The 22,881-nt window shown below is 46.8% G+C and overlaps 1 protein-coding gene across 1 annotated transcript; it reads left to right on the top strand.

The window, feature by feature from the left end:
• The first annotated feature begins 323 nt into the window (after positions 1–323).
• On the top strand, positions 324–22,537 carry LOC119372567 (uncharacterized). Its single transcript, XM_037643043.2, has 7 exons — positions 324–444; positions 4,740–5,072; positions 8,616–8,969; positions 9,535–9,864; positions 17,374–17,694; positions 19,091–19,184; positions 21,573–22,537. Exons 2-7 carry the CDS (start codon positions 4,743–4,745, stop codon positions 21,692–21,694), a joined length of 1,551 nt encoding a protein of 516 aa, XP_037498971.1. The 5' UTR covers positions 324–444; positions 4,740–4,742; the 3' UTR covers positions 21,695–22,537.
• The last annotated feature ends 344 nt before the right edge of the window (positions 22,538–22,881 follow it).

The raw sequence follows: 22,881 nt of genomic DNA on the forward strand, positions 1-22,881 counted from the left end.
CTAAATATCGCCTATTTATTCCTACTGTGCAATTTCTCAACATGTGGCAGCTGTCTTGCATTGTGCAGTGCACCCATCTTTTGTATGTGCTTAGTGAGAATGTGACTTGAAATAAATGTTTCGTCTCTCCCAACGATTGTCATGTCTGCATAAACAATGGCATTGTGTGCTCGCCGCTCTGGCGGTGTGGCTTACACGAAGCTACTTATGCATGCAAGTAACGCGTTAAAAGAAAAAAAATATATATATATATAACCCCCGAGACAATCACACGAACAAAAGTGGTCTCGGGGGCCGTGTTAGCCACCAATGTCACAAAACCAACAAAACACCTAAACGTATGAACTGACATTGCAGTTAGTACAAAACGACAGCCTGTTTATGCTAGAATTAACGTCATTTGCGGCATATCGAAGAGCCGTTTCCGACTATTACCACTGAAAAGTAAGTCTGAAGCGCACTTCTCTGGGACTTCACCACGATCCATGTGTGCTAGCAGTTTGTATTAGCGCACTCTTCGCGACACAGGCGTATCTAAGGAGCCGCTGTTGACTTTTCTTTTTTCTCGGGGAGTAGTTGTACAACTGACCGCAGACGCGAGCTTCCACACACGCGCAAAGAGGACGGAGCGTGTAGCGAATGCGACTACGATAGGCGGTGGAGCATGAAGAGAGAAACGAAAAGGAAAGAGAGGGAGGGCGGGGGAATGGAGGATGCGACTGATGTCTAGCTTGTAAGCATAAGCTGCGAAACGGGCGATGACACGGCTTCAGATAGGGAAACATGCAAGCGAGGGATGCGACGTGCCTCTTCCTGTGCGCCCGTTACTGACCAGAGGGCGCTACGTAGCTCTTATTTGCCGCCTCAGTATCGCCGGCATCGGCCGCCAGGGACACCTAAAAAATGGGGCGTTCGCAGAACACTTAGACGCGCTCAAGCGTCTCCCTTCTATGCCCGATCACTTAAGCGCGCGCAAACAAGGACAAAGGGAGGTGACCTTGTCTGCGCGTGCTTAAGTGATCGGCGATGGAAAACCAACTAGCCCAAAAATCAGTGCTCCCTTCTATGCACCTTTCCAACGAAGGCTCCCTGGGTGCCGACATAATCCCCTCTGGGGTGTTGTAAATATGTGTGACCTCCCAAAAATTGTGCTGCCGGGCTCAATTTGGCTGCTTATACTCGCTAGGCTATGTTTTGGCGCTACTGTTGTATCGAAAACTGCACTGACTGGTGCCTATAAGGGCACGGGGAAGGCAGGTGAGCACACATCTCTGGTTTGCTGTCACCCCGAGCAGCTAGGCCACATGCTGAATCTTGGATGTAATCTGAAGGCTGGGCATGCTAAAGGGGATGGTGGCTTCGTTTCTGTGTTCTTCGTGTGCACCTGTAGTGTTGAAGGCCACATTACATCAAAGATCTCGAAGACACATTGGAGCGGTAGGGAACGCAGTGTTTGCCCACCTCACATTGAGTGTTTGCAGTCACCAAGTGAGGTCTTTGTGTTTGCCTGTATGTGTATAATGCCATTATCAAATGGGAACCGTTTACTACAGTGTATATGGCCAATAAAGCTACAAGAATTTGGAGCTGCATAGAGGCGCCGATGGGAAAGAGAATGTTTATTCTGTTCATGAGTAGAAAAACAGTGCTAAAAAGACAGAACAAGAAAAGACACGAACCATGGCGCTGACTAACAACGAAATATGTTTATTTTTCCAGTCAGCTGAATGGAGGAATAAACACATTTGGTTGTTGGTCAGCGCCGTGGTCTGTGTCCTTTCTTGTCCCGTCTTTTTACCGCTGTTTTTCTGCTCATGAACATGATATAACCAGCCCAAGTTTGACCCTACTGCAGTTTATTCTGTGGTCATGTTACAGCTGTTGTCATAATCTAACTGCTTCGTGCAATGTGCAAGTTAAGGAGTTCTGATCCTAAAGCTTCATTCACCGCAGCTCTAATGCAGGCTAAAGGGTGCGCTCTATTGACCTGCACTTTTTGCACGAGTTAACTTAAGCACTGTTCCAAGCCTGTGCAGCCTCGGCACAACTTCACGGCCTACTGGTAACGAATGTGAAGGTGGACATGGGGTGCAGGTATTCTGTTTCACCTCTAGATGCTGCTGTTGTGGGCTTTTTCAAGCATATGCTGTGATTTTTATTAGGAAAGCCAATCTTTTTCGCGCTCGCAAATGCCATGCCATTAGTAGAACTGACATTTTCTTTTACAGCGAAAGCTGTTATGAAATCATTTCACCGGCCGTTTTTGGCGCCGTAGTTGTCCGTCGCCGCCGCCGCCGGTGTCCGTAACCAGTATCGCTCGAAATAAGAAAAAAAAAACGAAATAAGAAAAAAATTCCAGGATGGAACGAGGTTCGAACCTGGGCCCTCTGCGTGGGAGCCCAGTATTCAACCTCTGAGCCATGCCGGTGCTTGAAACTGCTTTGCAAAAAGGTCCTATACAGGCTTCATGTCGGAAAGGAACCACATTAGCATATGCAGTATAGCGTGGTAGAAGAGTAAAATAAGCACCAAGCGTCGCACAACGCGAATTCTGTAACCAGGCGTCACACAATGCGAATTGCGCAACGAGTAGGTTGTTGAATGCTTCCAACCCATTACAAAGGACTCTGCCATAATTCTTCATCGTCATCAGGCACAGCATCAACAAAGTGCGCATAATGCTTTACATGCGTATAGCTGGTACCAACGCTCTCTATAGAATGACGAAAAATGTCACAGTGCCTGCTGCCCTACTTCTCAAAAATTACAATGATTTATAGCGTTGTGGGTTCCTCACAAGTGCACTTGCATTGATTGCCATGGAAGCCCATAAGCGCATGATCCATTTCCTCGGGGTCTCAGTAAAGTTCCTTGCCTCCCCCCCCCCGTCTCTCTCCCACGTCAACGTATGTTATATAGCATGACGGGAGAGGGAAATAGTGACCGGGCGTCACTCAATGCAAATTACATAACTGGTGGACCGTTTAAAGATTCCAACCCATTACAAAGGGCTGAGCCATAATTCTTCATCGTCATCAGTCGTCGCGTCAACAAAGTGCACATAATGCCGTACAGACGTGTAGCTGGCGCCTCGCTTCTCCGCAGAATGACGAATAATGGCGTAGTAGGTGCTTCCCAACTTCAAAAAAATTGTGATTTATGGCGTAGTGGGTACCTTTCTAGTGTACTTGTATTGTAGCCCCAAGAGAGCTTAACGGGCTCTAGAAACGCCGCTCTTTCAGCTTTCGCTGTGACTGTGCTGCTGTTTCAGCGCAGGCCTGGCGTTTTTTGTCAGCACTCCAAAAGCACTCCGAATTCCACTTTCAGGGGCCTGATTGGGGAAATGCTTTAGGGTCATGTACAGATAACGGCATCTGCCGCCTACATGGGTGCCCTCATTATTGATTAATGGTGCGGCACAATTGCTGTCTGCAAAACGGTCATATTTCTCACGGCATCATCTTATGCCAGGACAACGGAGAAATCGTCATTGCACAATATCAGCATTGACACTCACAGTGGCCTGTGCTTTCCGCAAACTTTTCAATCTAGAATAGCACCGCACAGAGGCGTCACCATTATGTTGCTCAAACGAATTGTGAAGTAAAGCATTGTAATTCGTGAACCGTGTGCAAATTCAACAGACCCTAACACAAGGCTGGTGTTCCCTTCCATTGTGGTGCAGTTCGGTAACTATATTTAGGATGTGGTCTTGCCACGTTAGGGTGTATGTTGTTATATCAGATGCAATTTCTGAAAATCTGGGTTGGCCGGTAAGTGGATTGGGGGCTGCTTCCATAACTGGGGACTGTTCTAACGTGAAACTAAACCCGCAGTTTACAAAATGACTTGGAAATTTGTATCCACATGGCTGCAACATTGCATCCAACATGCATAACATGCGGTTAGGTCTCAATTCCTCCAGGAAGAAAAAAGCAACGACGCGCATTTCAGATTGCCTAGTTGGATATCTTTCACCTGAACACGATCTGCCACATGACATAGTTCGGCATCTGTTGAAGAGGTGCTCCATTTCATGAAATCAATGGAAGAAATTCTCAATAGAAATCAATGAACTGACATTCTCTAGAAAGCTTGTTGCAAGAAAGCAGTCTCCGAAAACATGACATCTGGCAGTGATTGAAGGTGCCCTTGTAACACCTTTCAAACCATTGGTCTTCAGTAACAGATAATGTAGTTTGATGTTTGGAGATGCCTTTAGTGTAGGGCTGAACACTGCTATAGAAATTTTTAAATGTTAATTGTGCAATTGAATTACTAGTACGGCATTACCACGTAGTGGTGCTCACACATTCACCTGCGATTAATTAAAAACGAAGTTGCTAATAAGCACCGCACTCCAGCAAAAACGTGCTTATTATTTGGTTTAAATTTTTCGTCAAGTTTTTATATTGGCTCAAGCAGACACATTCGTAAAAAGAAAAAGAAATAAATTACTACCACTACATAGCATGGTAGGGGTGTCGACGGCCCTTTTGCATCTGTGTTAAGAATGTTGTTCTGTGTTGTAGAGTAGTGCACACACGAGTAGTGCGTTTATGCAAAAGCTTCTGTTCACTCCAGTAAACACTCGTGAGCAATCTGTGCATGCTGCACATGCGTGAACATGCTGTACGCACAAAGATTGTTCAAGCACTGCCATAATTTGTCACCTCATTGCATTGTTCTTGTAATGCCTGTATCCTTATTTGTGCTTCTGTGCTGAACCACTTATGCAGGCTATGAAACAAAGGCAGTATTGTGCAGTCTCGGGATGCCCCAATGCAAGAGGCAGCAGCACTGTCTCTCAGTCGGCATCATTCTACAGATTTCCAGCTGAGTATGAGCGGAAGAAGGTGTGGATGAAAGTGCTGGGAGTTGTGAGCGTCAGAAGCTACAAAGTGTGCTCGTTGCACTTTACCGAAGACGCTTTTGTGGGCCGGCGCGAAGCTCTTGCACAAGCTGGCTACAAGACACGTCAGCTTCGTCGTGACGCCGTACCAACACATCGCGATATCAAACATGCGCCTGAAGATGTCCATGGCCCTCCACAGGGGCAAGACGACATAACTGTGAGTGTACCTTAATACTTGACAATCACACTGTTCCATGCAGGTATGTCCAATGCTGTTGCGAGTCTGCTAAATTGAAACGTGCCTCTTTCTCTTCCTTTGGTGACCTTGAGTGTGTCCTTACAAACGTATGGTGGTACAACGTCACATACAGGTAAAAACTGTTGCCTTACTGTCACAAAGGTCCTTGTGAGGCACTAGTGCCCACATTTGCCTCACGTCAGCATATTTCTCCATTTGTACTACATTTAGATTCACTCCGCAGCACTTTCATGATTTTATCAGTTCTGTATATTTTACGCAGTTTCTGTGCCGAAGGCTTTAGGCCTCTTTACAACCACTCTGCATTTACCCACTACCATTGATCGTAACATTTTGTCCACTTTTACATAGTCTTGACACTCTTTGTCCACAACTGGCCATTGGCGCCAATAAACACCATACGTCATCATCTTGCATGTTCCGAGACTGACGTTTCAGCTGAGATAAAGTCAGCAGCTTTCATATGAGCAGTGTGTCTATGCGAAAGCCTCTCTTCACACTTGCTTAGGAGCAGTCTCAGTTTGCACATGCTATTGGCCTCGAGGGCGACCACTGGAGAGACCGGCACTGCTGTTGCTGTGACGTAGTAAGCGACATCATGTGACTCGCCCATGCCGCCGCCAGTGCAGTGCACTTTCTTTCATCCCCAAGGCAGTTCAGTTTCTTGCTATCACAGCACGGTTTACTGCTCCGTGCTGCTGCTGTGCCAGACGTGTTTGAGCGAGCCCAGTGTCCATGAGACACGCCACAGTAGCGAGATGCTTGACCGATAAAGCTGAAAATGGGGAAACAGCACTGTGTTCATTATCAGGTGCGTAGCGCGCACCTCCATGAAGTTGTTGGTGTTGGAGCTAAATGTAGCTCCATGGTGTTGGAGCTAAAATGTTCGGTTGGTACAATGCTGTACTTCTCAGGTCTGTAAACATAGGAATTGACGACCTTTATTTGAGCCAGGCTGGAAAAGACAGCACTTTATTCCCAAAGCAGTGTCATCGCAGAACCTTTCTGTTTGGCCTTTGGATGGCTAAAAAAAAAAAAACGCGGAGCACGCTTGAGCTTCACTTTCAAGAGTAGGACACGGTAACGTAATCAGACCATGTTCGTATCGCCTTCCCAATTGCTTACCTGGCTTCGCTTCTCACCGTGCCGCAAGGAAAGCCAAATTACAGACGCATACCGGCTCCTATATCCATGCATGCGGCGCAAAGGAACACAGAAAGTGCACCCATGGGCCCTTTGCGCTATCTCGCGGGATTTCTTTCAAGCCGCTGAATGACCTCCAAGATGTGTGTACCACCAACACTAAGTGGTGTATATAAATAGCTCGCTGTTATTATGCTATAGGATGTACGCGTGGTGGCGAAGTGGCTAAACGCATTGCGCCTCAGAGGAAGGGGTCGCAGGCTCAAATCCCCAATCCCAATCAAACCAAAGATTTTTTATTATTTGTTTATTTGCACCCACGTCGAATTTTCGCTCATGGACAACGCTGATTTTTCGATCACAACAAGAGATGCCGCTGCCAACACCGACACCAGAATATTTTGCGAAACGGGCTGTTTAACATGAATGTGTTAAAAAACGCCAGGTCTGCATGGAACATGCAGCACAATCACAGCGTAAGCTGGAGGAGCGGCCTTATATGTCCATGTCAGAAACTGTTTCAAGACACTCTCTTCAAGTACAGAGCCAGTAAAGTAGTGGTTTAACGTGCACACATTTATGCAAATACAGTCAGCTGTGGGTTGTTTTCGAGAGAAGGTAATTTGCAAGGCCCATGCAGAGCATTAGCTCCTGGAGTGGCCTTTCTAGAGCCTGCTGTAAACTCTTGTAGCAGCACATATGAGGCAACGCCCTGAAAGATGAAAGCTACCGCCAACGCCGTCGGTGTTTTTCATGCTGGTGCCACACATGCTAAAGTGAACTTGACTTAAGCCAGCACATCTGACACCAACGAAGCAGTCACCTTGACAGCTCAATTTACGTGCCTAGACATGAGTTTACTCATCGCTGCCTTTTTATGACCTTTATGACCAGCGGTGGCAGCAGCGGGGCACATTTGCAGCCACCTTGCTCGTCGCTAGTTGTCTGGTGAGCAGAGTCACAATCACAATACCAGTGCATGAAGAGGTGGATAGCAGAACAGACACTGGCAGCCGCCGCGGCATATGACATTGCCACCAAAGTCGGCTCTTGTGAGCAGGCACGTAGCCAGGGTTTTTTTTTCGGGGGGGGGCCCAAGGCCTAATTATTCGAAAGAAAGTCTTTTCATGGCAAAAAGAAAAAAAAGTTGCCCGGGAATATAAAAGGATGGACGAATTTCGGGGGGGGGCCGGGCCCCCCGGGCCCCCCCCTTGCCTACGTGCCTGCTTGTGAGCTCATAACAGCTTACACTGTATAAGACATGCCATGGTCTCTTTTTCTCAACCCGTGATCATGATTTCAACTTCGTTGGAGGCAAGGCTTTATTCCGGCTATTTGCAGCACAAGGGTAGTGAAAGTGATTTTGTCCTCACGCCATTCCTTTACAATGCACGTTCAAACATGGTCAGCCTCGTGCACTGCCCCCCCTCTTCTGTCAGCGACAGTAGTATGCTAAACTGCTGTTCAACGATTTGGTTGATGCCAGAGACCCACGGAGTCACCGAAAAAGAAACAATATGGTGATAGCAACTAAAGAGTCGAGCAAGCGATGCAAACTGGTGATAAACAAATCACCCCGCGATAATTCTGGCGAAAATGGCAAGCCACACTCACCACGACAGGCACTGCGAAACAGTACTGTTGTTGCGGCCATAGTGTGCGTGGCTGCTTTTATTAATAGACATGCGAACCGTATACCAGTATCAAAGCATGGATGCATCGTCCATTTAATTACACACTCAAAATCAGACCAAGCGTTCCTGCAAATCACGCACAGCTGTCAACATGAATCGAACTGACATCTCTCGCCCACACACCGTCCGCGCAAAAGCCAAGGACAGGTGCGTGCATTTGCGCTTGTTTGAGTAAACATAAATGCACATGGGATCTGTGAGTACTTCCAGTTAAAGTTTACTATAGAAATCTCATGATAGTTCCCCTTTACGCAAATGTCCTCTTTACATCCGTCATTCTCAGTGTCGCATGCACATGTTCCTACGAGAGTGGATGACACAGCGATGCCACCCGTTGCTCACTAAAAGCCTTCACAGGCATGCACATCAAGTTGTCTTGCAGCTAAGGTACGCACATAAAATGCTTGAAACATCAAAACAGTCGTGGATGAATGGGCTGAACCACTGGAGACATCGAGCACATCGCAGCTGGTGTCATGTGATGTCGCTTTTTACGTCACGAACACATTTTGGCAGATGGCGCCACCGTATGCCCTTGGCCAATACTACACATAAAGCTTGAGAAGCTAGCAGTGCTTCAAGTACTGCTTGTGTCTCAACTTTATTTCAGTGTTGTTGTAACATTTTCTTCATTCAGTGTTGTTCTCATTTTTCGTGCTTCTAGGTTGAACCACTGGTGCAGGCTGTGATACAAAGGAGGCGTTGTTGCGCAGTCCCTGGATGCCCGAATGGTAGTGGCAACTCTGTCTCTCAGTCGGTATCATTCTACGATTTTCCACCTCAGAATGAGCAGAAGCAGACGTGGATGAAAGTGCTGGGAGTTCCAAGCGACACGTGCCACGGAGTGGTGTGCTCTTTGCACTTTAGTGAAGATGCTTTCGAGGGCCGGCTTGAAGCTGAGGTGCATGCCGGCTACGAGACACGACGGCTTCGTTGCGACGCTGTGCCAATGTGTTGCGCTACCGAACACGCACCTGAAGATGTCGGTGGCACTTGGCATGTTCACGATGACAAAGTTGTGAGTATACCTCGGCGTTCAACAATTGCACTGTTGTATGCAGTTTCCTCCAGTGCCATTTCGAATCTGCTCAATTGAAATATGCCTCTCTCCCTTCCTTTGGTGGTGTTGAGTGCATCCCTACAAATGACACAGCGTTCACTTACAGGGGCAAACTGTCAAATTGCGTGCTCCAAGGCTATCGTTTTAGCTGAGATAAAGTTGGCAATTCTCACATGAGTAGTGTGTTTATGCAAAAGCTACTCTTCGCACTTGTAAATGCTTGTGTGCAGACTCGATTTGCCCATGCTATGCACGCAAAGGTTCTCGGAGCGCTGCTTGTTTCTCATCCCCATTGCAGTGTTGTCATTTTAGATGGAGGTGAAAATGCTTGAGGCTTGTGTGCTTAGATTTAGGTGCACATTAAATAACCCCAGGTGGTCCAAATTTTCGGAGCCCATCACTACGGCGTCCCTCACAATCATATCGGGGTTTTGGGATGTTAAACCTCAGCGGTTATTATTATGCATTGTTGTTGCAATGCCCATTTCATTATTCGTGCTTGTTTGCTGAATGACCTGTGCAGGTTATCAGACAAAGGAAGCTATGCGCAGTCCCTGGGTGCCCAAATGCAAATGGCAGCACTGCCTCTCAAACAGCATCATTCTACTGTTTTCCGGCTCGGAAGGAGCGAAGGATGGTGTGGATGAAAGCATTGGGCATTCTAGACGACAGCGGCCGCAAAGTGTGCTCATTGCACTTTGGTGAAGACGCTTTCGAGGGCTGTCATGAAGCTCGGATGCACGCTGGCTACAAGTTACGATGGCTTCGTCGTGACGCCGTGCCTACACTTCACGCTGCCAGACATGCACCTGGAGATGCTGGTGGCACTTGGCAGGTGCAAGACGACAAAACTGTGAGTATACTTCGACGCTGAAGAAGTCTTCAGTTCCTTGTAGATGTCTCCGATGCAGTTTTGAGCCTGCTAAATCGAAGTATGCCTTTCGTCCTTCGTTGGTGATATTTCAGTGATGACCCTTACGCGCTCTGAGACTGTTGTTTTAGCTGAGATAATAGTCAGCAGCTCACACAGGAGTACAGTCAAATCTCGATACAACGAATCTCAAGGGACTGCCAGATATTGTTTGTTATTTTGAAAAGTCATGATAGCAAAAAAATCTAAAATTCGCACAAAAACTTTTTAAATGAAACAAAATGAACTGCCTACCTTTACCGGGTACATACTATCCGTTAACACATTGTTCTCTAACAAGCGTGGTAAAAAAAACAAAAAAAACCTAGAAGTATTCCTGAATGAGTGCATGTTTACTTGAAGAAGTCTGTTATCTTTGCCTGGCGTGTGCAGCTGAACTGTTGCAGGACGAACTGTTCAAAGTGGTCCACATTCTTGTCCACTACCTCGGTGACATTGCTGCATCTGCTAGTGAAAGTGCGCATCTTTCTTATGCACTCTGACATGTCAGTGTTGGATACTGATTCTTCCCGTTGTTAGTCAGCACCGCTCGTAGCGGTGCTGACTAACACTCCCAGGTTTGCATGCACATAAATACCTGATAAAGTGGACGGGGGACGGCCACTGCCGTAGCTCTGTTGGTAGAGCATCGGGCACATTATCCGAAGGTTGCAGGTTCGGTCCCTGCCGGCGGCAAGTTGTCTTTTCGTCCATTTTACTTTCTTCACATCTATATCACAATTACTACAATACACATAAAAGAGCACAATTAACGTCCCCTACCGTAAAATCGAGAGCAAGCACCCCTACCCGAGCAAGTGCCCCCTTCCCCTTTTTGGGAGATTTGAAATATGCACCAATGATCGAGCGTTTTTCGAAATGGGGCTGTATTAGTGGAGTTACAGGTAATGTGGCCCTCGCTCGTTTTGCTCTTTCCTTTGCCGTGCAAGGAGAATGCACTGAAAACAGGCATACCTGCAAGCTGACAAATAGGTTTCTTTTGTGGGTGACATGAGCAGACGTGGCTGGGGACATCACGACCAACGCTGGGGGATACCGGAAAAGCACGGAGAGGAGCACGGGATTGTTCTTTTATTTTGTGGTGCACCTGCGGCTTGTAGCACTGCGGCATTTGGTATTGCTTATCCTGACAGATTTCTGAACTTGATGCGCGTGTTTGCTTGAAATGTTCATAAAATATCATAGGTGGTTTAGGAGATATGAGGGCGATAAAATTCGATACATTATTCTGAAACATTCCGTGTTCTGAAATTAGTGAAATATTTTTACATTGAACCTATGGGCATCTGGAAGGGGATTTTTAGAGCGCAGCTGTTAGGCCTGTTCCTGCATTGAGCGGCGTTGGTGTTGTCGTAACCGGCAAAGCAAACGCGGAGTGCAGTGGAGGACGAAAGACAGTGATAGCGAGGAGGAGGAACAACAGCGGCAAGACAGGTTTTACGACGGCCACCCGCAGCGCCACGGTAGTGCACGCCATCATGCGGTCGCTGATGATGTCATCACTAAGGTTACGGCAAGGACGTCCGCCGATACCGTACATGGAAATAAAGCGCTGCATGAATGGAGGCTTGTCTGCAGGGGCTGTTGTGGAACACGCCCGCATGCTGCCCCCCCAGTCTCCCGGTTAGTCAGGCAGTCGCGCTACGCTCCGTCTGCGACGGTTGATGTCAAATGGGCTGCACGAAATTGTCCGCTCTAGTCATGCTACTCACGGCATTCTCTTCTTAATGTAAACTGAGTACAAATATACAAAATAGCCTCTTAAACAGCTGCACTCAGAATTTTCATTAGGCAGTATCGTAATCGTCGGTGAATTTTTGAAATATTTCTTAAAGGGGCCCTGTAACACTTTCCCAAGTAATCACCGAATGACATCATTAAAGGGACACTAAAGGCAAATAACAATTTATGTCAGAGTGAAAGCTCAATGTATGACAACGTCTAAAACGGCAATATTATCAACAGCAGTGCCCTACTTACCGAGAAACTAAGCTAAATGTATCACACGATGAGCGCCACAAGCGGCACGTTTTGAAAATGATCCCGATGACGTATGAGAGTCTGCCTACGATTAATCACTAGTAATCAAACTAGCAGCAATAAAAAAAGAACCTTCCGTGTATCAAGAGACGCAATAAAATGCTGTTTGTTCGTTTCTGTTTGATTCATGGAAAAAAGAACCTCTTTGGCGTTGCCACGGGGAACGGCGCGCGTGGTTCAAAAGTTCCGTTTTCGCCGAACTGCGCTTTTCCCGGCGCCCTGCTTCGCTCAGCGGTTGCGTCTCAGTGGTAGTTTCGGTATCGCGTACTGCCGCGTGTGTTTTGCGCGCTCGTGAAAGTCGCTCTGACAGAAAGTTCGACAAAATGCCACATGCATGTGATGTTGCCGGATGCCCGAATGGCGCACGCCGCCATTGCACGCCGCCGCGCAGTAAAGGCGGGCAACGTTGGGCACGCCAGCAGTGACGTCTGAAAGACTGATTTCAGGCGGGGGATTTGAAGTGCGCTAACGCGATGCGGACCACTAAAACGTGATTTTATTTCAAAATAAGCACTTCCTTGGCACAAAAGTAGCACTACGAGGTTTCTGGACCGCTATTTCAACAATCAACGTCGACTTAATATTTCCCTTTAGTGTCCCTTTAAAGGAGTTAATGGCCTCACGAGTCGACTGCCACAAAAATGCTGAGAATCCGTCAACTATGAGCAGAGTTACAGGGATTTGTCAAATGCTTTAAAGTGCTTGCTCTCACCTTTTGTACCAGCGAGCGTGCTGAAAACTATGCAGGGGGGGATAACAAGGGGGCCAGAAGCTATGTCCATCAGCACGCATCATGACCTTGAGCACTTTCTCTTTTTTTTCTTTAAATGCATGGCTTACTTTCAGTGTGCAGTGCGGGCATGTCGCGGCATCCCATGGTAGCCACAATAACTACGCAGCTTGACTATGCTCAAATCAGCCGATGGCTGTGGACTTTAGGTTTATGGCATCATTTTGTCGAGAGAAGAGCGATTTCTAGCTAACTTTGAAAATTTCTTGTAATTCCAGGCCATGTACTGAGCTATATTGTTTGGCTCACGTTCTCAGAAGCCTCGAGTACCATTTTGGCAGTGTTTTCCGACCACGCTCAGGAAGTGTTGCAGGGCCCCTTTAATGTGAAAAAACCATTAATCTGAGGTTCGCTATAACGGGATTCCACTTTAGTGTGTGTATGTTCCCTTTGTATCCCAGCGTCCACATATGTGGACTGAACATATTAGCAGTGATGCTACCGCTGCGCCAATTGCGCCATACTGCGCCAAAGTGCCCTGGCTGCTACAACCTGCTACATTTCCTCAAAATTTGGCGATTCTGCGCCAAGCTTGCGCCAAGGGGGTGTACTCTGACTTTCAGAAATGAAACTAACTACATAAGGTTCCCCCATTGAGAGCGACATCGCGCTGTACGCAGACGTACGCGGACGTTCTCCATGAGAGTGATGAAAATGGAGACAAAATACAGTATAACCTTGTTACAACGGATCTGTTTACAACAGACATTCGGATATCACATACCAATTTGCGGCGTTATGCCGACCTCCGTATTAGTTCCATTGATTGAGCTTCGTTTACAACGGATTCTGGTAAAACGGAAATTCGGATATAATTGACTGAAATTTCAGGCCAGCAAGGCGGTCAGGACTCCTTTAGAGCGGACTTTTCTACCACGGTCATTAACTTCCAACTTCAAACATCGCTTAGCATACTTTCGGGACGGGAGCAGCGCCAGGGGAGTGAAACTTCCTATACCTTCCATGGAACGCGATATTCGCTCGCAGCGCCAGACGAACACCTGGTGTTTGGGGGCGGTGCTAAAACATGGCGGCGCATTGCAGACACGCACTGGGGGACGCCATCTTGATGAGGACTGAGGATCCGAGTGGCGGGGGAGCGATTTAGCGCCAAATTCAATTGGGATGCACCAGCAAGCCAAACTGAGCGAGTTGAAGGTATTCAGATGGCGAGCGCGCGACCGTCTTCCTGTTGCGCAACCCGCCACATGATCAAAACGACAATCGTTGCGTTCTAATTGATGATGGTTTGACCATCCACCTATTTTCGCACCACTTATTCTAAGTAAGACTGTGTTTTTGTTTACGTGTACACATAAATTAGACAGAAATAAAGAGCATAGCTTGTTTGAATCTTTTATTGCCTAAGCGTACCATTCATACAGTAAAAAACACAACACAAAAACAAAAGCAGACAATCAGAATGTAATAAATAAATTACGCACGTGTATGCTTAATTAAATTACACAGCTACTGCTGCAACCGTATCCTGATATGCCGTGCAGGCGTAGAAAAACAAAACGAGCAGCATGCAGATCGTACCTTTCGCCCGCCGCGGATCCGAAAGCATTTTATGCCGCTACGGCGTGAAGAATTTTGACACCGCTCAGCACAGCACGATTTGTGATAACGGCGCGAATACATTCATGCGTCTGTTTCGCTCAAGCTTGCAAGGGTTTTGCCACTTACGCTGAAACAAACTTTACAGTGGTAAAAGCGGCCTTTGGGACACCGTAAGCCGCAGCATACACGGGCGCATGAGAAGAAACGCCCCTTTTTCGCCGTGAGAGATAACACGGTGCAGTACCCGTTTTCCACTCCGGGTGGCGCTCGTATTTTCGCAATTCCGAACTGCAACCTTTCCGTTCACTTGCGTATTAAAAACACCGGAGTTAATAAGTAAACTGGTAATAAATATAAAATGGAACAAGAACGTTCATTTATGCTCGTAGGTATAGTACAGCCCCCAAACATTAGGATCGCTGCGGTCACGGGACAGAAAAACCGCGAAGTTTCACCCCCCTGGCAGCGCACCGCGGATATCGACGTACCGATTTAAGAACGAAGGCCACCGATCCCCGGTCTGTCAATGATCAGCTATGCCTAGCTGTAGCGACAAAAAAACGGCGCGCAGCGTGCTTGGTGTTGCGGTGTTGCGTTTGGGACGCTGACACGCGAAACTGCGAGCCGCTGCCACTGCTTCTCCGCACGGTCGCTGCGCGGCGAGCTTGGCCGGGGGGTCCGCTGCCGATGCGCAAAATGCCCATCCGCGGTTCTGAGGAGCCAGCGGCAATGCGATTCGTGGCTTGAGACGAAGGACATTACGGCTTCTTCGTTTTCGCATGTCCGCTAGCGCGATGTTCTTGCCCGCAAAGTTCGGATTTCGCTCGTACATCGGCACCGTGAACAGAGTTAGGCCTAGCCACGACATCGAGTAGAAAGCTCGGTTGCGATGTGCGTGGCCGCGGTGCCCAATGTTTCAAAGTACGTCATGCTCGATTGCGAGTACAAGGAGTTGTCCCGCGGTGGTGTTCGTCATAAGCTTCGAAGTGCTGATAAGAATAACCTCGAACAGCGGGTCCAACGAGTCAACGCTATTAGTCGCACGTCTGCGATGTTCGCGACGAGTGCGGCGCGCCATCGTAATCTGATGATTGAGCTTCCGCTTGCAGCTGCCCAACTAAAGCGTTCCAAATTATCGTCGACCCGTAAACACAGAACGAGTGCGAACGCGTCACTAAGTAGCGCACTTTTCGACAGCCACGACCTCGCGACGCGCAAGCAGCAGACGACGATCCCGAAGCGAGCATTAACACGTTTTGGCTGCTTCTGCGGTAATACCGCAGAAGCAGCCAAAACGTGTTTTTCGTACGCTTGTTACTGAATGGAGGAGCCAGCTGAAACGGAGAACTTGAACGTGGAGAAATGCTCTTTACGACGAGCCCAAAATGGTGGCGTAAAAACTCTTTTTTTTTTTATATTTCCGCAATTTTCGCCAAGTCGGCAGACGCAAAACAAATTTTTTTTTAGATATTTTAGAATCAGATAGAAATGGGCTACAGAAACTGAAAATGCGATTTTCCAAAAATCGCATTTTTTTTTGGTCCCCCGTTAAAAATAAGAGCATGTTTGTGACTCGTAATTCTCTCCGGTTACGACAGACCCATTCAGTGTTTACATGAAAGTCTGTTGTAACAGTACTTGGATTTTGCATACTCCCTTTACAACAGACCAAAATCCTCTTCACTAGGTCTGCTGTAATGAGGTTATACTGTATCAATATGGTGTTGTCAAGCGGACGAAGGAACTGCGTTTTGTGTTTTTTTTTTGTAATCAAAGCATCAACTGTAGGCAACATGGCGTAGCAGCAGTCAAGCGACATGCAGCCATGAAACAGCACATTGATGCTACCAGTCGTCATTGAGACTGAACTTCAGGTGGGCTGCAGCGGCCGAAAACGATCCAGCCGACTTTGGAATTCGGCAGTCCATGGAACGTTTTGCAGTGTGACCGCGTGACAAACGCAGAAACTCTGTTTGTGCTTGGCATGACTCTCAAGGGCATCCCATACTCGTGGGCCGACACAGCAACTGCCTTGTTTCCCAAGTTATTTGGAGATACCGAAACAGCGAAGCAGTTTAGTTGTAAGAGGTTCAAGGCATCCTACATAGTTAGCAATGGCCTCGGGCCGTATTTCAAGAAACTTGTGCTTGACGAGCTGAACAAGCCGGATGTGGTTTTATTTGTTAGCATTGACGAGACCTCTCTTCCTGAACAGAGGTGCCAACAACTTGATGTTGTAGTTAGGCATTTCTCCAACAAAATGCAGCGAGTTGTGGAATACCTACAGTCTTTCTAGCTGGGCTCTGCATGCCACTTCGGAAATTTTGGCTAGTGAAGTGCGGAGAGCAATGATGGACCTCCCGCAGAAAAATGTCATTTGCTTTTCTACGGATGGCCCTAATGCAATGAAAAGCTTCAGAAAAAAGATGCAGGAAGCATACCCTGACATCATAGATGTAGGAGAGTGCTGCTTGCACAAAGTGCACAACTCATTTGCCCGTGGCTTGAGTGCTGTTGGCTCGGATGTCGACGCTGCTGTGGTCGATGTTTATTACTTTTTTAAGAATTCTTCAGCTCAGAATGAATTGTTGAAGGCAGAGCACCTGCTCCAAAAGCTAGTTTTGCTGCTCCAAAACGCAATTTTGCCTGCTCCAAAAGCTGCTCCAAAGTGGCCTAAGCCAGTAGCATCACTGTATTAGCGAATCATGACTGACCTGGCCAATGCCTTGCCTTAAAATTGATTTGAGACGGGGGCATTACTCCTGCATGGGGTAATGCCGAAATTTCAAATCTATTTTAAGGCAATGCTAGCTTAATCAAAATTTGCTAATATGTTCTGTCCACATATGTGGACGCTGAGATACAAATGGTTAAGCTTCTCTTCACACTCACAAATGTTTGTGAGGAGCCTCGATTTGCTCATGCTATACAAACTAAGCTTGAGATACTACCAGCGCCTAAAGCGCTGCTAGTTTCTCACCTCATTGCATTGTTGTTGCGACACCCTTCTCCTTAATTGTGCTGAACCACCTGCGCAGGCTATCAAGACGCAGCGTTGTGCAGTCCCAGGGTGCCCAAATGCAAGTGGCAAGACTGTCCTCCAGTCGGCATCATTCTACAGGTTTCCAGCTGAGAATGAGCGGAAGAAGATGTGGATGAAAGTGTTGGGAGTTCTGAGCGAGAAAAGACGCAGGGTGTGCTCATTGCACTTTACTGAAGACGCTTTCGAGGGCCGGCTTGAAGCTCAGATACAAGCTGGCTACAAGTTACGACGACTCCGTCGCGACGCCATGCCGGTTCGTCACACTACCGAACGTGCACCTGGATTTGTCTCTGGCACTCAGCATGACGGCAGAACTGTGAGTTTTTCCTCGGTGCTGAACAATTGTGCTGTCCCATACAGATGACTCAGTGCCGTTTTGTGTGTGCTATATTGAAGTATGCCTTCCTTCATGACAACGATGTGGATGTGCTTTGAAGATGTGGAGACGGGACACCCACATCACAACTTTCAACTTGTTTCTTCGAAAAATGTGGGGAGCATCACCTGTGCCTTACAACTCGCTGGGCACTCAAAACTGTTTCTCTTTCTCAAATAATGTCAATGAAGCTATACTAACACAGGATCCTGCACGTTCCCAAATAGATTTGGCTTCTATTATAAGTCTTGCCGATTGATTATGGTTGCAGGATATGGCGGTGCTCTGATCAAATTTAGGGGTGCACGAGCACCCTGAAATTCAGCAGTGCACAGTCATCTGGTGATTGATCATCATACCGTGCAGGTGAAGTTGCAAGTGTCTTGTCATTCTTGTCACTTTTGTCTTCGTAAAAGTGTGCTACTTGACCTATATGGTATAATGATCACAGGAAAGCATACATGGAGGCTGTGGTGGACGAATCCAGACACCCCTTAACCATAGCAACTTGACAACAGTTAAACGTGGACACCGACCATGAAAGTTAATAAAAAGCGAAGGCATTTCAGCTCCTGTACGAGAGCCTTATTCATGTTGAGGACGAAGGTGGAAGTAGTCTGGTTATGTTTTGTTTGCTTAAAGATGTGACGTAGGGCAACGTGCGTACACATGTGGGAAGTTGATGTCATGGCAATGAAGTGCATGCGCAGTTGTCTGGATTGTCAGAGGTTTGAGAAAAGCCAGGAGGTCCAGATTCTTTTTTATTTTTCGTTATCCCAGTCTATTTTATGGCAAGTTGCTTCTTCACGTTTGGCCAGAGTGTTCCCTATTACATCGTACGGGGCTGCTTGAGTGTTTGCTGAAGGTTGCCAGTCTTGCCGACGTAACTTCAATCAGTCTGTGCATGGGACGCTGTAGACAACACCCTGGAACCTCTACACTGTAAGGGCGTGCTGCCACACCTCTGCGCGCAGCGATTCAAGATTCGGGTGAAATATCTCACAGCAATTCGAGACTCTTGAATCACTGAGAGGTTTTTCAGCCGCGAAATCGTCACCAGAATTGAGAAAGAGACGCACAAAACATGCATACAATTAAAAGAGTGCGAAAGACATTGCCGTGCTAATGGCAGACAGAGCGGGAGATTGGCTTCGCCAGCTTGAATAAAGAAAATCTATTGAAGATCGCTGAGAGCGTGGTTGTGACACTTAGCATTGAATGACCTGTAGTCAACATTAGAAGGTGATTTCAAGGACACATGGACAGCCACGCTATGCTGCTAGTGTCTATTCCTTTTATGGACAGACATTAATTTTTTTCTACAAATTTCAAACAGCTCGCCATAAATGGCTTACACCTCCTTGGCTGTGACTACCGTGGCAAGCATCATGCGGCAACACAGATGGCCTTGGAAAGAAAGGAATCAAAAGGTGAGCAGTGTGGTCTATTCTCTGAACCACTTAGTACCTAATGGACGATGCTGTGTGCACCTTGCTTCAGTTACATTGTTTGGGATTGTTTGCAGCACTTTGAAAGATGTCAGAATGCTTTTTTTTTCTTTTCTTGCCAGAGTGAAAGCATTTTAATAAGCGAAAACCACCGCACAGGGACTTTTAAGCCTGTATTAAGATCTTGTGGCATTCTATACTTGAGGGCTCTCAGCATTGCTGCGCTAAAGTTTGTCCTTTGCCAATTATAAGTGGCCGAACAAATTTTTAATTAGCTCGTGCTGGCCCCAATTTTTTTCTGTGAGTGCTTTATGATCAACTATACCACTTGCAAAAACATCATTAACTGCTGCATGCTCGCGGAGAGCATTCAGCTGGGAGTTTCGTCTACCAGATTGCTACTTTTTAACAAAGCCAGCCCTGCACCTCTGCATTTTGATCAATGGGCCTTTTTCCAAATTTGCAGTGCCGCGAATTCCCCTGGTGGCGAAGTTTGGTGAGAGGGCGCACTGGCCGGAAAACGTCCATAGGAATGTGAAGGCGTCATCTGGAATTGTTTTCCGAATTTTAGATGCGAAGCAGCTTTTGCGCTGGGCTTTGTCCGTAGTTCCATTGGCTACCGTCCGCTTTCTAAAACCTACCATAACCATCTGTAACATATTGAGCGCGCGCTCGCGTCAAGGAGAAGTCTTCTTCGTCTTTGACCGCCTTCTTTGACCGCCTTGATGATGATACGTGCAGAGCTCTTTAGGGGCCCGGGCTGCCGTATGCTGTCCTAGCTTGGCATAACGCAGACAAAACCACATGTGCTGGCATGCGCTAGCGCTTTCGGGCCTGTGTAAGGGGCTGGGTAAGATTCTGTGGCCTCTGCCCCTTACACTCTCTCAGCAATCACGTGATGGCGTCGGGGAATGAGATTCTGCAGACGCACAATGAACCCGCATGGCGTGCTCCAAGAGTTCGGGACGAGTTACAGCAACGGCAACTACAGTGAATTCATGGTGTGCTCCACATGCAAGGACGCGTTAACATCGGGCAAGGTGCCCGTGATGAACGGAACTTTAAGTCGACCCATGCGCTCCTTCGCATCCCCGCATGGTTCCCTTTAGTGGGAGATGGTGAAATTTTTTTTTCCTTACTTTTTCAGTGATCAGTTGGGACAGGCCAGTGCGCATACAGTTGAACCTTTGTCAAGCATTTCACGGGGATTTTACAGCCATCAGCATATGGCAAAAAAAAGAAAAAAAAAGATGCCAGCAAATGTACATCTTGAAGGCTATGCTTTAGAACCATGCATACGCCAAAATAGGTTTAGCCCTCGAATTCGGCTCGATGATCACAGAAAAAGGTAATCAAACAGCCTTTTTCTTTACAAATGAATCAATTGACCATATTAAGTGCTATAACGAACGATTCTAACCATAATATGCAGATTTGACGCGAATTTCGACATTTTTTCCTATGTCGGCATTTGCATGTAGCTTAAGTATCGCCTTCGAGATTGGAGTCTGGGAACTGGTTGTTTGCGAAGCACCAACGGTGATTAATCTTCAGTTTTACTTGAGAAACTAGACAAGTAACGACGCTGAGTCAAGAGGTCACAATTGTAATGCGAGAAATTTCGGCAAAATGTGAGCAAGGAGTTGTGGTAAGCCCTAAATCTATAGTAAACACAAAAATGCCCGTTCTGGCAACACGCTTTCAGTGACAAATGCCATAAGAAACTACTGACTTACCCTATGTTTCGACTCTCTGAGCATGATGGTAGAAAATTAGCACGCATTGAAAGATATAAGCTTGCACAATAATTGCTGACCTAAAACAGCCGGAAAACGCTTTGTGATGCTGGCGTCTGTCGTGACAGCCATTCAAATACATGGCAGTAGCATAACATAACGAAAGCTGTACGCTTTCATCCTGGCTCTTCGGCTGGCTGTAGCTAAAGGGTCACATGAGTTTGGAAAAAGGTCCATGGAATGGCCTTCATGCCTTCACGAACATACATTGAATTCTGACATACTTGGTAGTGCATTTGGTAGGATGCTTTTTATGCAGTAATATATGTCCACATGCTTTGAGTTGTCAATGAATTTGCCCTTGCGCTGTCAATGGCTAGCTTCCTGGTTAGCTCAATTGGTAGAGTGACCGCCCCGGAAAGGTGTTGGTCCCGGGTTCGATCCCCGCACCAGGACAAATTTTTCGGCGACTAAGAAGCTTCCTTTCTGAGAAATCCGTACGGATTTCCTTGTGGGTTCTTGCTACAAATGGGTGGTTCTCAATTTCTCTTTTTCAATTCTTCCACCACCTCCCGCAGAACTGATTTGCAATAGTTGCAGGGCACACCTAACTGAAGCTTCTATCATATTACAGGTGTACAGACTACTCCTTGTGTAAACCAGGGTATGCAGACAGATTGGTCCGTGGATGTGCAGCCTAGATTTCGTGTCGAGCATACAGAGTGCCGGTGGACACAGTCGGAACTTTTTCCCTAGAAGTGGATGTGAAAGACTTTGACTTTCAGTGCATGAATTCTTAAGGGAAGGTAGACAGTGAGTGCCGACTTCACGAGCAGCGTGGCTGGGCAAGGCCGAGCTAATGTAATCACATCGAGTGCCTTTCATAAGCGCCATCTGAGCAGCTTCCAGACAGATGATACCGTCCATCATGTGATGAGTCACTCAAGTAAGAATTTTCTCTGCATGTACATGTAGCATTTTGGTCTCATGTTGTCATGGATGTAAAGAACAGTGTTCTGTTTTTCTTGAAGACAGTCTTCCAGTGCCTCTTCTACCAAGTTTCTGTGACGGGATAAGATGTTGACAATAATATCTGACTGAATTAAACTAGGGCTGCGCTTGCTCGCGCACTACGAGCACCGGCTTCTTTTCACTATCCCCAGCAGTCTTCCCGTGTCGGGACTACGATAAAAAAGTAAAACGCATAACTTTCTGCTCATCACTTTACGCAAAATAATTAATACCTCCAGCATTAATCGAATGGAACAACGTGAAAATTCGGGCAAGTTGATGATGCATGATGCAGCACAGTGCAACTACCGAGACAAGGACGTCCTTGTTTGTCCTTCCTTCAGTCCTTGTCTCGGTGGTTGCGCTGTGACTCATCGTGAACAGAATAACCTACCATCATGCACAGGAGCTGAGGCTAGCTTACCATCTCTTCAAGTCTTGTTGCAAGAAAACGGTTCAACCTAGCAGATTAAATATTACTATACTAGGCGACAACTTATCTTGACAGTGGAGCGAAGGCTACGGAGGCAGGGCTTCCACACATTCGTGTTGCTCTGCAATTAATACGGCAGCTTGCGGCTGATTTCGTTTTGCTCGCTCACATCGTTAACGCGTTTAGAAAGTTATATAGTACATGAAAAATCCAAATAGGAGAAACATGTCGATTGTTCAGTGCACATTTTTGTGTCATATTACGAGTATATTTTTCTTGGAGAAATAAACAGCGCGTTTGGGGCCGCACACTGACCCACTACGTCACGGACGCCATGTTTACATTGGAAAACAGGCGTGCTGAAAAGGTGGTGCTGTCTAAGGAATGGAAAGAAAAGAAAGGCATTCTTGCAATGTGAGCAATAACTGTATTTTACCTACGACTTCCCGCAACTGTTTGAGTCTCATAATAAATAAAGAAGATGACTTTTAAGGGCTCA

This window comes from Rhipicephalus sanguineus, chromosome 10 (assembly GCF_013339695.2).
Source record: "Rhipicephalus sanguineus isolate Rsan-2018 chromosome 10, BIME_Rsan_1.4, whole genome shotgun sequence".
Classification (NCBI taxonomy): Eukaryota; Metazoa; Arthropoda; class Arachnida; order Ixodida; family Ixodidae; genus Rhipicephalus; species Rhipicephalus sanguineus.